Genomic DNA, 15238 nt, shown 5'->3' with positions numbered 1-15238 from the left:
TCAAAAGGAACAAAATAATATCTTGTGCAGCAACTTGGATGGAGCTTGAGGCCATAATTCTTTTTTTTTTTTTTTTATTTGTGAGATGGAGTCTCGTTCTGTCACCCAGGCTGGAGTGCAGTGGCGTGATCTCGGCTCACTGCAAGCTCTGCCTCCCGGGTTCATGCCATTCTCCTGCCTCAGCCTCCCTAGTAGCCGGGACTACAGGCGCCTGCCACCGCGCCCGGCTAATTTTTTTGTATTTTTTTAGTAGAGACGGAGTTTCACCTTGATCTCAATCTCCTGACCTCATGATCCACCTGCCTCGGCCTCCCAAAGTGCTGGGATTACAGGCGTGAGCCACCGCACCCGGCCCCTAAAAGCCATAATTCTAAGTGAAGTTAACTCAGTTGTTGAAAACCAAATATCATGTGTTGTCACTTATAAGTGGGAGCCAAGCTATGAGGTTGTAAAGACACACAGGGTGAGATAATGGACTTTGGGGACTTGGAGTTAGGGTTGGAGCGCGATGAGGGATTAAAGAGTACATATTGGGTACCGTGTACACTACTCGGATAATGGGTGTGCTAAAATCTCAGAATTCACCACCATAGAATTCATCAGTGTAACCAAAAACCTCTTGTACTACAAAAGATATTGAAAAAAAATTAGTGTTAACAAAAAAAGAATCTCTAAATTTTGAGAGATAAAATTTAGACTTCTTAACTAAAATTATTCAGTTTCCATTTACCTAAATTCTAATTTATAGATCTTGAAATGACATATTTGATTCAGTTGCCCTAGTGTCTTTTGACAAAATGAGTTTGACAAAGTCAGTTGCCATTGTCTTTAAAACAAGTCTTTTAAATGCTCACTCTGACGCTTAAACTGAGACTATTCTTAACAGTATGTGTGTACATTTACACATACTTTACTTTTACACACATATTATTTGGGTGTGGACTCAAGAAAAGAGGCAACTGCCATAATTAGAAGATTATTAGAGTTAAAATAAAAAAAACAGCCCTTTAACCTTCTGAGCCTTGACTTTCTTATCAATAAAAAGGCAAAGGTGTGTTTATATCACACTGTGAGCATTAAATTAAATGACTGAAAGTTCTTTGAATAAAAGTTTAAAAACCATAGAAAACACCTCAGTGAAAACAACATAGCTATAGTCTGGTGTTTCTAAGCTGGGACCAAAAGGTTTGGGTAGCAAACTGAAAGGGAAATCCTGTCATATGGAAGTCACCTAAGTATTATTTTTAAACTACACACGCTATTTTTTCACCTTTCATTCTCCATGCTCTCCCCACCCCCAATAATTGGGCCTATTAGATTTTCTAGAGAAGTAGTTAGGGACAATAGCTTGAATTACTTCATCCATCCACATTCTCCACACTCCACTTCCAACCATTTTAAGAACTGATCTAATCCAACCATCTCCTTCATTTGGCAGGTAAATAAATCAGAACATAACAAGGTGAAATAATCATTTCTTTCAACTTGAAATCATGAAACTCTTGGCCTACTTCATGTCAGTATTTGCTTATAAAATGACAATAATTCTCAGTGAGTACCAGGCTGTCCTCCCATGCCCCTTCCCCCTCACCTTTTTTTTTTTGGTATAATGAAGAGCATAAAATACGAAACATAAATCTGTTCCATCTTCTCCATCTCCACAGTTCATGTCACAGAAGTAACCACCTTTAAAATGTTAAGTTACATTTTGAGTTATTCTGGGTATTGCCCTGATAACCTAAAATCTGTGCTATCTAATACAGTAGCTAGTAGCCATATTTGGCTACCGAGCACTTGAAATGTGGCAAGTCTGCGTTGAGATGTATTATAATTACAAGATACACCCCTGATTTTGAAAATGTAGTATTAAAAAATGTAAAACATCTCATTAATATTTTGATTACTACTTAAAATGATACTATTTGGATATATTCAGTTAAATAAAGTATTGAAATTAATTTCACTTGTTTCTTTTTGTCTTTTTAAAAATTTAACGTTATTTTTGGCCAGGCACGGTGGCTCATGCCTGTTATCCCAGCACTTTGGGAGGCTGAGGCGGGCAGATCATGAGGTCAGGAGTTCAGGACCATCCTGGCTAACACGGTGAAACCCTGTCTCTACTAAAAATACACACACACACAAAAATTAGCTGGGCATGGTGGCACGTGCCTGTAGTCCCAGCTACTCGGGAGTCTAAGGCAGGAGAATCGCTTGAACCCAGGAGGTAGAGATTGCAGTGAGCCGAGATCATGCCACAGCGCTCTAACCTGGGTGACAGAGTGAGACTCCGTCTCAAAAAAAAAAAAATTAATTAACCTTATTTTTAAATTGACATAACAATTGTACATATTTATGGGGTACCTAGCACTGTTTTGATACATATAATGTATATAGTGATTAGATAAGGATAATTAGCATATCACCATCAAACATCATTTCTTTGTGTCGGTACCTTCCTTCTAGATATTTGAAACTGTGTAATATATTGTCATTAGCTCTACAATGCTATAGAACACTAGAACTTATTCTTCCTATCTAGGTGTAATTTTGTATCCTTTAACAAATCTTTTCTAGTCCCTCCCATTTCCCCTATCCTTCTCAGCCTCTGGTATACCCTGTTCTACTTTCTACTTCTATGAGATCAACTTCTTCTGGCTTCCACATAGGAATAAGAACATGCAGTGTTTAACTTTCTGTTCCTGGCTTATTTCATTTAACATAATGTCAACCAGTTCTATCCATGTTGCCTCAAATGACAGGATTTCTTCCTTTCTACCTTTTTAAAGATGGTTATTAGACAATTTTAAATTACACATGTGACTTGCATTTGTTATTCACACTATATTTCTGTTGGACAGTGCTGATGCAATTAGTAAGCATATATCTCCCTAGTTGATGTACCAGGTTTTACCTGTGAGACATCTGATTCTATTCTGATTCTCATGCCTTTGTAAGGAACCAGGAAGATTTTTGCCTGAAAATCTTTAGGATTTTTTTATCCTTGGTATTCTCAAATTTCACAAGCATACACTGAAGTGTGGGTACTGTTTTGTTCAATATGCTTAGAACACTTGGTAAGGTCTTTTAGTTTGTCTCTCTATAGTTCTGAGAAAGTTTCTGCTAGTATTTTTTTGGATTATTTTCTCCCTATTTCTGAAGGAGAAAGATCCTGTATCTAATTGGATACTAAACCTCTTGGATTGAGTCTCTGTTTTCTATAATTCTGTCTTATATTTTCTATTTTCTATCCTGCTGTCCTTTGGCAGCAGTTTGGGAGGTTACCTTATCCTCATCTTTTGAGAGTATATTTAAAAATAGGGCTGGATGCGGTGGCTCATGCCTGTAATGCCAGCACTTTGGGAGGCTGAGGCGGGTGAATCACCTGAGGTTAGGAGTTCTAGACCTGACCTAGAAGCCTGGCCAACCTGGCAAAACCCCATTTTTACTAAAAATACAAAAATCCGACAGGTATCGTGGCACACATCTGTAATCCCAGCTACTTGGGAGGCTGAGGTAGTAGAATCACTTGAACCTAGGAGGTGGAGGCTGCAGTGAGCCAAGATCATGCCACTGCACTCCAGCTTGGGTGACAGAGCAAGACTCTGTTTCAAAAAAATAAATAAAATAAAATAAAAAATAGGGGAAGATAGGCAATCAAAGTTTTAATTGTCTAGAACTCTTTCTTTTTCTCTGTTCTTTTATCAGAAGCATGTTCTGATAAATATCAGCCTTTATGACTTACACTCTCCTAAATATCTGTCAGGTTGCAAATTAAAATTGTTTCTGACATTTCTTTCTGTGTCATGAATTATCTATTTCTTTTACAGTCAATGGGTCAGTTTGTTTAGGGCTGGCTTCTGGAAGATGAGGCACATTGCAGATAAGAAGAATGTATAACCAAATGTTTAAATTAGAAATGCAAAAAGGTTTTTCTGGGAGCAATGATAATCTGATGATTGTAATAATGTGGGCAGAGTGAGGTAAAGGCCTGAACTAGTGGCAACTGAAAGAAAAGAACTGAATAATTATGCAAGAAAATAAGTGTAACCGAGTACTGATTTCTCCACTCTCAGAACTCCCACAGCACCCTTTTATTGAAGTGATTGTATGCTCCCTTGTAATGTTAATTATTATATCCATATGTCTTTCTAACTAAATTGTGACTTTTCAAGGCAAGGACTGTATCTTATTCATTCTTTTGCAGATATTTATTGATCAAGCACTGTTCGAAATGCTGGGGATAAAGCTGTGTGCAAAGACAAAACTATCCCTGCCCTCAGTGCCACCGAATATATTCACTTAATTTTTCACAGTGCACAGAATCCAGAGCTAGGCATTCCCAAGTAAATAGTTAACATTTAACCCAATTTAAAAATTTAATATTAAGATGGTCTGTTTGTGACTGTTTAGTTGTATTGCAATAGTTTTGTTTTTTTTTTTTTTTTTTGGTATTTAATTATTTTATTTGGACTTGATACAAAAAATTATTATGCATTCAGATTAAACTAATATTCCTTACCTTAATTAAAAGTAATATAGCACCTTGATATAGTGAAAAGAGGACCACTTTGGGAGGAGTCCGGAGTTCTAATTGGACTCTACTGTTGAATAGGTTTGCACATTTTTACCTTCTTAGAGCCTTACTTTTCTAATATGTAAAATAAAAGGGTTGGTATCTGTTAGCACTCACACTTTGAATCTGAAAGTGGAGCAAAATATTCATTCCTGTGGCCTTTGAATAAATGTTTTGTACTTTTAATTGAATGACTGTAAACAAAACCAAGAGCTGACAGCTCTTTATATGTTTCACTTGAGTTATAATCAGTAGCTAAATGTTTTTTCCTTTTCTTTTACAGACTTGGGTCTGGATCAATATATAATAAAACGCTTTGATGGAAAGGTGAGCAAACTATGACTCTTCTATACATATATCCTATTATTTACTGAGAAGATTTTTAAGTTCCTCTATAGTTATGTGTGAGAAATGACTGAATACCTGTTTATCTTATCAAAAGAGCATGCTTAGGTTAGGGGGTCTGTGCCTCCATGTGCCTCTACAGAAAGAGGCAGAAGGTTCTATATTTTTCCATGTAAGGTAACTCTTATGTATTGCCTGCTATTTATATTAAGGGCTAATTCAGTGTTTGTTGACTTTTGAATGTTAACTCAATAGTCATCATAAAGATTAATAAGCCCCCCAATATTGTATTGGCATTTCTTACAAAACGCTTCCCTGATTTGACCTTTCTCAGACTTTGTGATCGTGTCTAGCAATAATCTTAACTAGAAAATTACAAAGGTCCTTGTAGTGCTTTTGTAATAATTATGAAGACTATTCCAGATTTGCCTATAAGTTTGCACTATACTTATTTTTAGTTATTTATGCCTGAATAAATAATATAACAAATTATTTTTAGGTATAGAAAATGAGACTTTCAGTTTTATTATCTCATAAAGCAGTCAAACATGTTTTTTCCTTTCAGGCCAGATTCTCCAAAAAGAAAATATTACACAGGGTCAGAAAGAAAAGTAAAGGGTCAATTTTACAGAGGAGGAAGAAAGCACTTCAGAAAGAAGAAAGAGCCAGGCATGGCTCTGCAGAGCACAATGAACAGGAAGTCAGAAGGAAAATCATGGAGTGGCTGGAAAAGGCAGGATCACAAAAAAGGGTCTAGATGGGAAGAGGTCAGGGTTAGTAGAAACTGATGACTTTTGCAGAAATGTGCCAATTCCTGCATTATTACATAAAACTCCATATCCTGGTAAGGTGGAGAGATAAGTGTCGAGCTCTTTTATACAAGTGAAAATATGAATAGCTGCCTTAAGATTTGAGAGATCTCAGCTAAGGCTACCTGTGTAAAAATTACCTTTCCTATTAAGGTGGCACAGTGCCTAAAATGCCTCTATCTGTGAATATCGTCATTTTAAAGTCACATATTCTAAAAGAATGATCAGAAAGGAAGGGCACTGAACTAGATGTTAGGAGACCTAGGCTCAAGATCCTAACTCTGCTTTGGGACAGTTTCATCTTTTCTCTGATTCTTGGTGTCTCTGCTTTATCTATAGTAAAGTACCGTATCCAACGTGAGGACTTACTGCAACACTTCTGATTTCAGAGTCTTTGGAGGATCAGGTCCCTATCTTACCTGTTCTTGTGTCACTCAGAGTCCAGCGTGGGCTGGCCCATAGGAGGCAAACAATAAATGTTTAATGACTTGCAAAAAATCAATTACAGTAGTCAATCACATATTCCTTGATGGAGGTGGAGGTCTGACTCATAAAGTCAGTAATAACTTACAGCAAATTCATTTTAATAAATAACTTTTTTTTTTTTTTTTTGAGATGGAGTCTCGCTCTGTCACCCAGGCTGGAGTGCAGTGGAGCGATCTCAGCTCACTGCAAGCTCCACCTCCTGGGTTCACGCCATTCACCTACCTCAGCCTCCCAAGTAGCTGGGACTACAGGCGCCCGCCTCCACACCTGGCTAATTTTTTTGTATTTTTAGTAGAGACGGGATTTCACTGTGTTAGCCAGGATGGTTTCAATCTCCTGACCTCGTGATCCACCCGCCTCTGCCTCCCAAAGTACTGGGATTACAGGCGTGAGCCACTGCGCCCGGCAATAAATGACTTATTTTGGTTATTTGGAGAATCACCTGAACCCAGGAGGCAGAGGTTGCAGTGAGCCAAGATCATGCCATTGCGCTCCAGCCTGGGCAACAGAGCGAGACTCTGTCTCAAAAAAAAAAAAAAAAAGAGAAAAGACTAAAAGAAAAAAAAGAAACCTTATGTAATGAAGAGTGCCAGACTCATTTAGTGTTTGATCAGTTTAAAAGTTTTCCATGTTTTTTTGTTACATATGAAGTCTTTTGCCTGGTAATTGTAACTGTCAGTACTTTCTCAATTGTCAGTCTTTTCATTTTTCTTTCTTTCTTTCTTTATTTTTTTTTTGAGATGGAGTCTCGCTCTGTCGCCAGGCTGCAGTGCAGTGGCGCCATCTCAGCTCACTGCAACCTCTGATTCCCTGGTTCAAGCGATTATTCTGCCTCAGCCTCCTAAGTAGCTAGGATTACAGTCACGCACCACCACACCCAGCTAATTTTTGTGTTTTTAGTAGAGATGGGGTTTCACCATGTTGGCCAGGATGGTCTTGATATCCTGACCTCATCATCCGCCCACCTCAGCCTCCCAGAATGCTAGGATTACAGGTGTGAGCCACCATCATTTTTCTTTAGATCTTCATGACTTTTTTGTTCTCTCATTCAGAAAATCTTAACTCTTAAGTAGCTGCTTCTAGAATATATGAATTCTAAGACAATTTTCTGTTTAAAAAAACAATTTGTGTGATAATGATATTGTAGTAATTTTGTGCATTATGACCAGAAATGTAGTTAGAAAGCTAAACACCTAAGAGGAATTTCTTTTTAGACTTGCTTTGATTTTTAAATGGATAATTTTTTCCCTCTTCCTCTGTTTTTTTTTTTTTTTAATTTGTAAGGTAAACTAACTATTAAATGCTTAGAGAAAGAATTATTTACTCCTATTGTCTTAGCCCCCATTATCTTAACTTTTAGCACACCATTTAACAAAGTCCAAAATTTGACCAGTAACAAACACTAGATTATTTTATTGCCTTCTAATTGAATTAAACTTCAGACTTTTTGTCATTGAAAGTAAGAACAAATATAAAAATATTTTCCTGGGATGTTTTAAATTTGTACCTGAATAATGGAACCTCCAGATGCAAAATAGGAAAGAGTGGCCCAACTGATATTGACAAATAATTGAGTAGTTAATTCTTGTTTTGCTAAAATCTCTTTCTTCTGATCCGTTTAATTAACTGGAAGGTTCCCTGTAAGAAGTAAATGAGACATTACTATTTCAACTGATAGTCAGTGAGAACTGAATTTAATTAAGCAGCTTTTGAATTTGTAGGTGAATCTTTTTCCAGAGCCCATTATTACTTTATGTTAATGGACACTAATACTTTTAGAATACTAGCAATTTCCCTTGTAGAAAAGTTATGAAATACATTATTATTGTCACTTGTATCTACTATCATAGGCCTTGTATAAAGAATGGTAACAGCTATGGTTACCATTGGTTTTAAGAATATGTTTTGTAGATAAGTGGTATTATTTTTAAAATATGAGACTAGGTTTAAAAGTTTAAAACTTTAAATCTTGAAAGAGTTCGGATTTTATCTTAGAAGACATTTGAAAATTATTGTAGCTTATTAGCATTATTATAGAGATGGTAATACAAAATATATTCTGACATTATTATTATTATTTTGAGACTGAGTTTCGCTCATGTCGCCCAGGCTGGAGTGCAATGGCATGATCTCGGCCCACCGCAACCTCTGCCTCCAGAGTTCTCAAGCGATTCTCCTGCCTCAGCCTTCCGAGTAGCTGGGATTACAGGCGTCCACCACCATGCCCGGCTAATTTTTTTTGTATTTTTAGTAGAGACGGGGTTTTACCATGTTGGCCGGGCTGGTCTTGAACTCCTGAACTCCTTGAATTACCTGACCTCAGGTAATCCATCCACCTCACCCTCCCGAAGTGTTGGGATTACAGGTGTGAGCCACCATGCCTGGCTGGCTTTTGTTTTAATGTAATATGTTGTAGATTCTTTCTAAATGCACCTTCCTGTGTTGAATCCTTCTTGTGAAAAACAAAAACAAAAAAGCCCCTTCCCCTAGTATCCCTGTATTCTACTAACAATTTGTCAATACAGTGATTTCATGAATTTTGGATTATTTATTTAAGGAAAACTAAATTTTTTTATTTGTTTTGTTTATCGTCTTTTGTGATTTTACCATCTAGTTGGCCTATAAAACAATTATTTCTAAGTAGGGCCTTTATTTTACATTACTGTTAAATATTCTTTTCATGTAATCATTTAGTTGCTCTCTTTTATTTGCATGATTTATTTCAAGTGGTTTGTAGCCTTCTTTATTTTCCCATTTTCTCTTACCCCTTTTTTCCCCTCAGCAAACCAAAGATAGAAATTATATTTTGTATTTCCTGTGTCTATTGCGTATAATAGACAACTTTCTCCACATCAAATGTCACCATGTTTTCTTATAAAGTCACAGAATAAAATTGCATGGTATAGATAAAATTGTTTCTTAAGCAAGGAATACCAACTTCCACAATGTTGATGCAATCCCCTTATCTCTTCTAAAAACTATAAAGCTTATACCCTATTTTCAAGCAATAAAATTGTCTATTGAAACTAATTGTTCATTATCATCATACCACCATGTATTTCTTTTTTAGAGAACAGATTTGTTATTCTTTCCTACCTATTGATTCCCCTTTCCCCCAACCTCTCCCTGAACATTTCAGAAATACTGCCTCTGAATTGAGTTTTTTCCGTTACTTGGAACTACAGTCCCCTCAGAACCTTGACAATCTCTCGTATAGTCAAAACCAAGAAAGGGAAGTATTGATTATAGTGTTTATAACAGATAATATGATTAGTAGAGGAACAGATGGAAGTCATAGTTGAAAATCAAAGCTTTGATATTACTACATTCTCTTTTACTAGGTGAAAGGTCTTTTTGAAAATATTAACAAATTAACTTTAAAATATCATTCCTTTTGGGGGAAATTGTTGGTTCTTCTAAAGAGAATATGAACACATTTTTTCCTATAATGTAATACTTCTTGGTGCTTTATTCAAGTTGTAATTATTTACTTTATTTCTCAGATAAAATAAGACCCTAGAATAAGGTCAAGTGTAGTTTTACTCCTTGACATATATAGTAAGTTGTTAAGGAATTTTCTGTCTTTTAAGAGTTAAATGTATTGAAGATTGAGGAAATGTAAATTAGAACATAGGGTACTAAAAGTCTCATGGGACAGGGTTTGATGAATATCCACATTTATTTGAACTACTCTAGTGAAATTTAGATAACAGGTTATAATGTGACATGTAATTCTGCATTGTTAATTAGCCACGTCTTTCTTTCCCTCTCTCTCAGCTTCCAGAGACCTGAAACCAGTCAAGTGGAAATTCTTGGTTAATTAATATATTTATTCAGGTTTTTGGCTAAATGTGAATATGTAAATATAATTTTATTAGTCTTTCTTGTTATCTGTGTTTTCATTTGCCCTATCAATCCCATTTTTAAAGTAGGGTGTATCATTTATTTCTGTATTCTTTTTCTTTATATAGGGAAATTCTTGCTTTAAAAACACTGTAACAGATGCCAAGAGAATATAAGTATTTCCTTGAAGCCAGAAGTTCCTCACAGATGTTTCAAAGTCACATGTTACTTTGGGCATGATGACTGGGCTCTTTTTTAAAACCCCATTTTCGCTCATTGGTTGTCAGTGGTTTATTTTTTTGGTTTAAAGTGTAATTTCTGAGCTGGTCCCGGAGACTCAGGCCTGTAATCCTAGCACTTTGGGAGGCCGAGGCAGGCGGATCACTTGAGGTCCGGAATTTGAGACCAGCCTGGCCAACATGGTAAAAATCCCATCTCCACTAAAAATCTAAAATAGCTGGGCATAGTGGTGCACACCTGTAATCCCAGCTACTTGGGAGGCTGAGACAGATCGCTTGAACCTGGGAGGCGGAGGTTGCAGTGAGCTGAGTTGGCACCACTGCACTCCAGCTGGGCAACAGAGCAAGACTCAGTCTCAAGAAAGAAAAAAAAGAAATGTGACATTTCTAAATGAAAAATGCTTGACTATATTTGTCTTGTGGGAATTATCGCCAATAATAAGAAGCTTTTTGAGTGCTTATTATGTTCCAGGCTTACACATAATTACTCATTTAGTGCACACAACCACTATCTTAGCTGTCTATTTTTATCATCATTTTACGGATTGAGAAAATAGGGGCTAGGCATGGTGGCTCACACCTGTAATCCCAGTGCTTTAGGAGACCGCTTGAGCTCAGGGGTTCCAGACCACCCTTCTCGACAAAAACTACAAAAAGTAGCCAGGTATGGTGACGCATGCCTCTAGTTTCAGTTACTCAGGAGGATCAGGTGGGGGGACTGCTTGAGCCCAGCAGGTAGAGGCTGCAGATTGTGCTACTGCACTTCAGCCTGGGCAACAGAGTGAGACCCTGTCTCAAAAAAACAAGCAAACAAAAAAACAAAACAAAAGAAAAGAAAGTACAGAAAAGATAAGAAACCAGCCTAAAATCATATAGCTAGGATTCCAAATTCTCTTGAACACTATGTGATACTACCTTCTGAATGTCTAATCCAGTTGTCTATATGACCTTTTTAAAAAAGTTTACTGCTTTAATACTATTCGCTCAAAAAACCTTGATGTTTCACTTTCTTTTTGGTAAGAGTTGAAGTTAATCTTTTCTGCTTTGATAAAGTACAGCTATAAATTCATACTAACCTCAGAAACCACATAACACGGCCGGGCGCGGTGGCTCAAGCCTGTAATCCCAGCACTTTGGGAGGCCGAGACGGGCGGATCATGAGGTCAGGAGATCGAGACCATCTTGGCTAACACAGTGAAACCCCGTCTCTACTAAAAAATACAAAAAACTAGCCGGGCGAGGTGGCGGGCACCTGTAGTCCCAGCTACTCGGGAGGCTGAGGCAGGAGAATGGCGCAAACCCGGGAGGCGGAGCTTGCGGGGAGCTGAGATCAGGGCACGCCACGCCAGCCGGGAAAAAAAAAAAACCCCCGTATCAAAAAAAAAAAAAAAAAAAAAGAAACCACATAACACTTCATTTTAAAGAAAGAAAATATGGGATATATACATTTTAATATCTGAATTTAAAAATCAGAATATAAATTTTACTGTTATTGGCTCCATTATCTTTTCATATACCATGAGCTCCACTTGGCATCTTGAGAAGTGCTCAGTCTTTTTTTTTTTGAAGCCAAGATTGCGCCACTGCACTCTAGCCTGGTCAACAGAGTGAGACTCTGTCTCAAAAAAAAAAGAATGTAATTAATTTACAAAAGTGAACTGAGGAACAAATTCAACATACCCTTTCACACCTGCTGGAATTTATTTTTGTTTTTAGTTACAGATTTTGCCATCTTCCTTCTTTCCCATCCAAAGTTCTTTAAATTATTTTAAAAACATTTACTCAGTTGTCTCTCCTCTTACAAATTAGCAACTTTAGTTCTTTTTTACATACCACAACCCTAAAAAAAAAAAAACATCTGGCTTTGGTATCTGAAATATTTTCCAAGGCATTTCCATTTTGAGTATCTCAGTACTCTGTTTGGCAGCTGTGTGTAAATGGTTAGTAGATGTTATAAAATATGCTGAATTGGTATGAAAAACAATCTTGTGGATTGCTGAACTTCTTTATGTGTAATAGAGTGGTAAGAAGACAGTGGACTTTGGATATAGACAGTCATGTATTTAAATGGAGGCTTTCCCACATAGTTGATGGGTAACCTTGAGCAAGAGACCAGTTAACCTCTCTGTCAGTTACATTCTCAGTAATATTGGGACAATAGGTAAAGTATCTAGCTCTACAAATTATAGCTGTTTTGCATAACTTTGAGCCCTATACTCAGTTTATGAAAGGAGTTCTCTGCTGTCATATATATGATCTTCTTTCTTCGTTTGCGTGAAAAGCTGCAGACTAGTATACCCTCTGTGTAATTGTTCTCTCCACAGCCCTTTCCTTCCCAGTTCAATTAGCTGTAAAAGTCTCCTGTGCTATCTCTGTAATGAGCAACTAGCCCAGGTTAAATACCGAGTCCATTAACAAAGAGAGGCCTCTAGTTCGATTTCACATATCTGAGTTGTCCTGTGTTCACAGTGATTCACCTCATTCCTGTGCTGTAAAATCCCTTGGGCTCTGTCACATAAGTTCCAGCTGTAGGCTTGTAAATTGTTAATAGCATATATTTTTCAGTCAAGAAATTTTACAGTGCTACTCAGTGTGGTTAGAATAGGATGGTAAATATAGGTCAAATTTTATTTCATGGTCAGGATGACTATTTTTTTAATACTAATGTGGATATCACTTTATTTAATGCAACATAATTTTGGAGACCTTTTTCTAAGGAGCCATTCTGTACTCTTTCTTAGAGTAGTTACTGATTATCTGAACTCATCCATATTTGATTGCCTATATTAATATGAGTGGCAAAGCAACTATTTTGCCATAAAGTTAAAAAAATTATGTAAATGAAATGGTATTGAGACATCGTTGTTTTGTTTCATTGTGCCTAGTAGATAATATCTAAAACATTTCTATGTATTCCTCATTTGCTACTTCCAGGTGTTCAGTGATGTTATTACAGGTTTTAACTGTTTCTTTGTGTGTTTTGTTTTGTGATATGTATATTTGATTGGTTTGTTCATATAATCAAACAATGTCAATGTTTTTTCTTTTTCTCATCTTCTGATTAGGATTTCTGGCAGGTACTGATTCAGCAGCATGTGCTTTAAATTATTTAATGCTCCAAAATCCATAGTAATGCTTCAGGAACAAAAGTTCAGTGCATGATGCGTATGTTCTTGCCCTGCTCCCTTCAGAATGATTTCGTTCCTGTCACTTTAAATTAACATACTTTATCTTTAATATGACAATCCAAGCACTGCACAAGTCCTTGAGAATTTAATACCCAGCATGATTGAAAAGGAAGTTTTAACATTATATGTTACACAAAAGGTTAAGAAACGTTGTTTTAATCACTCTTATTAAGTATAAGAGGTACTTATTAATTGAGTCACTTAAATGGTCTTACTTGGAGGCCAGGTCTGGTGGCTCATGCCTGTAATCCCAACACTTTGAGAGGCAGGGGCAGGAGGATCGCTTGAGCCCAGGAGTTCGTGACCAGCCTGAGCAACATAGCAAGACCTCATCTCTATGAAAACATTTAAAAACAGTAGTAGTCCTAGCTACTCAGGAGGCTGATGTGGGAAGATCGCTTGACCCAGAAGTTGGAGGTTATAGTGAGCTATGATTGTGACACTACTCCAGCCTGGGTGACAGAGTGAGACCCTGTCTCTAAAACAAAAATAAAAGTCTTATTTGGGATATTATGTTCCTACTTGAACTGTAACTGATGAGACAACAGTAACTTCAAGTTAAAAATTATTCTTTTTTTCTTTTGAAATTTCTTACATAATAAATACAAATAAGCAGTTGCTTGGTTGCACTCTGCGCAATAAAATAGCTTAAGGGGAGATAAATGGGACACCTAGAAAGACTATTATTTTGCTTTTCTGAGCTAATCAATGACTTTAACTTGGAAAAGCAACTAAATATTTGGAGAAAACCATGAAAAGAATATGTATAGGCTGGCAAAGGAGATCTTCAAGGACACTGCTAAAAGTACTTTTTAAATTGGTCTTTGAAGGCTTGGGCTCTTTAATGATAATTTATAAATTATTAAAATTTATTCATTAAAAGATTACTCTCACATTTCTGGTGGTTGGCAGTCTTAAAAATATAAATTAAACTGAATTGTAGTAATTAAATATAAATTAAGCTGAATTATAAACATCATTTGGTTTAAAATAGCTAATGATATAACTAACGAAGACCACAGGGTGCCCTTTATTTGTATAGTACACTTTTTCTGTACTTCTTAATGGAGTGTATTTTTTTTTTTTTTTTTTGAGACGGAGTCTCGCTCTGTTGCCTAGGCTGGAGTGCAGTGGCGCGATCTCGGCTCACTGCAAGCTCCGCCTCCCGGGTTCATGCCATTCTCCTGCCTCAGCCTCCCGAGTAGCTGGGACTACAGGCGCCCGCCACCACACCCAGCTAATTTTTCTGTCTTTTTTAGTAGAGATGGGGTTTCACCGTGTTAGCCAGGATGGTCTCCTGACCTCATGATCCGCCCGCCTTGGCCTCCCAAAGTGCTGGGATTACAGGCATGAGCCACCGCGCCCGGCCTGGAGTGTATTTTTGGTAGTCCCCTTACCAGACCCTCAAATTAGGTATCCTATTATTGGTACAATAGATTATCTTCCTAAATACCTTTGCCTTTAACTGCATTCTGAACCAAACCGACAAACACATTAAAAATTATGTCAGAGTAATGTATGGATGATCCCATTATCGATGTTTCTAATCCTGAGAATTCTATTTTAGAGTACCGAGTAGATCAGGTAAGACACACCTGTGATTGAGGCCAGCCACTTCCGGTTCTCTAATTATGGTAGGACAGTTTGTAGAGGGTAGCTAAAAACTCTTCCTCTCCTTTAATAATTGTATGGCTTACGGCTGGAAGATTTAAAATGGCTGGACTTGGATAAGTGTCCTTACTAATTAAGAATAGA

General features: G+C 37.0%; 1 protein-coding gene across 7 annotated transcripts in view; it reads left to right on the top strand.

Moving 5' to 3' along the window:
* The window catches only part of MICU1 (mitochondrial calcium uptake 1), a 264855-nt gene that overhangs the window by 99783 nt on the left and 149834 nt on the right, over positions 1 to 15238 (top strand). For 3 of the 7 annotated variants that reach the window (XM_031652265.1, XM_017962952.2, XM_017962953.3), the window contains exon 5: positions 4857 to 4900. In XM_031652265.1, coding sequence (XP_031508125.1) covers positions 4857 to 4900 — 44 coding nt within the window. Of the gene's footprint in view, positions 1 to 4856; positions 4901 to 5483; positions 5652 to 13360; positions 13373 to 15238 lie in introns of all 7 variants that reach the window. The other 4 variants (XM_031652264.1, XM_017962950.3, XM_017962947.2 and 1 more) reach the window with 2 other exon arrangements.

Source organism: Papio anubis, chromosome 11, assembly GCF_008728515.1.
Source record: "Papio anubis isolate 15944 chromosome 11, Panubis1.0, whole genome shotgun sequence".
Classification (NCBI taxonomy): Eukaryota; Metazoa; Chordata; class Mammalia; order Primates; family Cercopithecidae; genus Papio; species Papio anubis.
The sequence above is the reverse complement of the archived record's forward strand: the minus strand, read 5'-3'. Positions and strand labels throughout refer to the sequence as shown.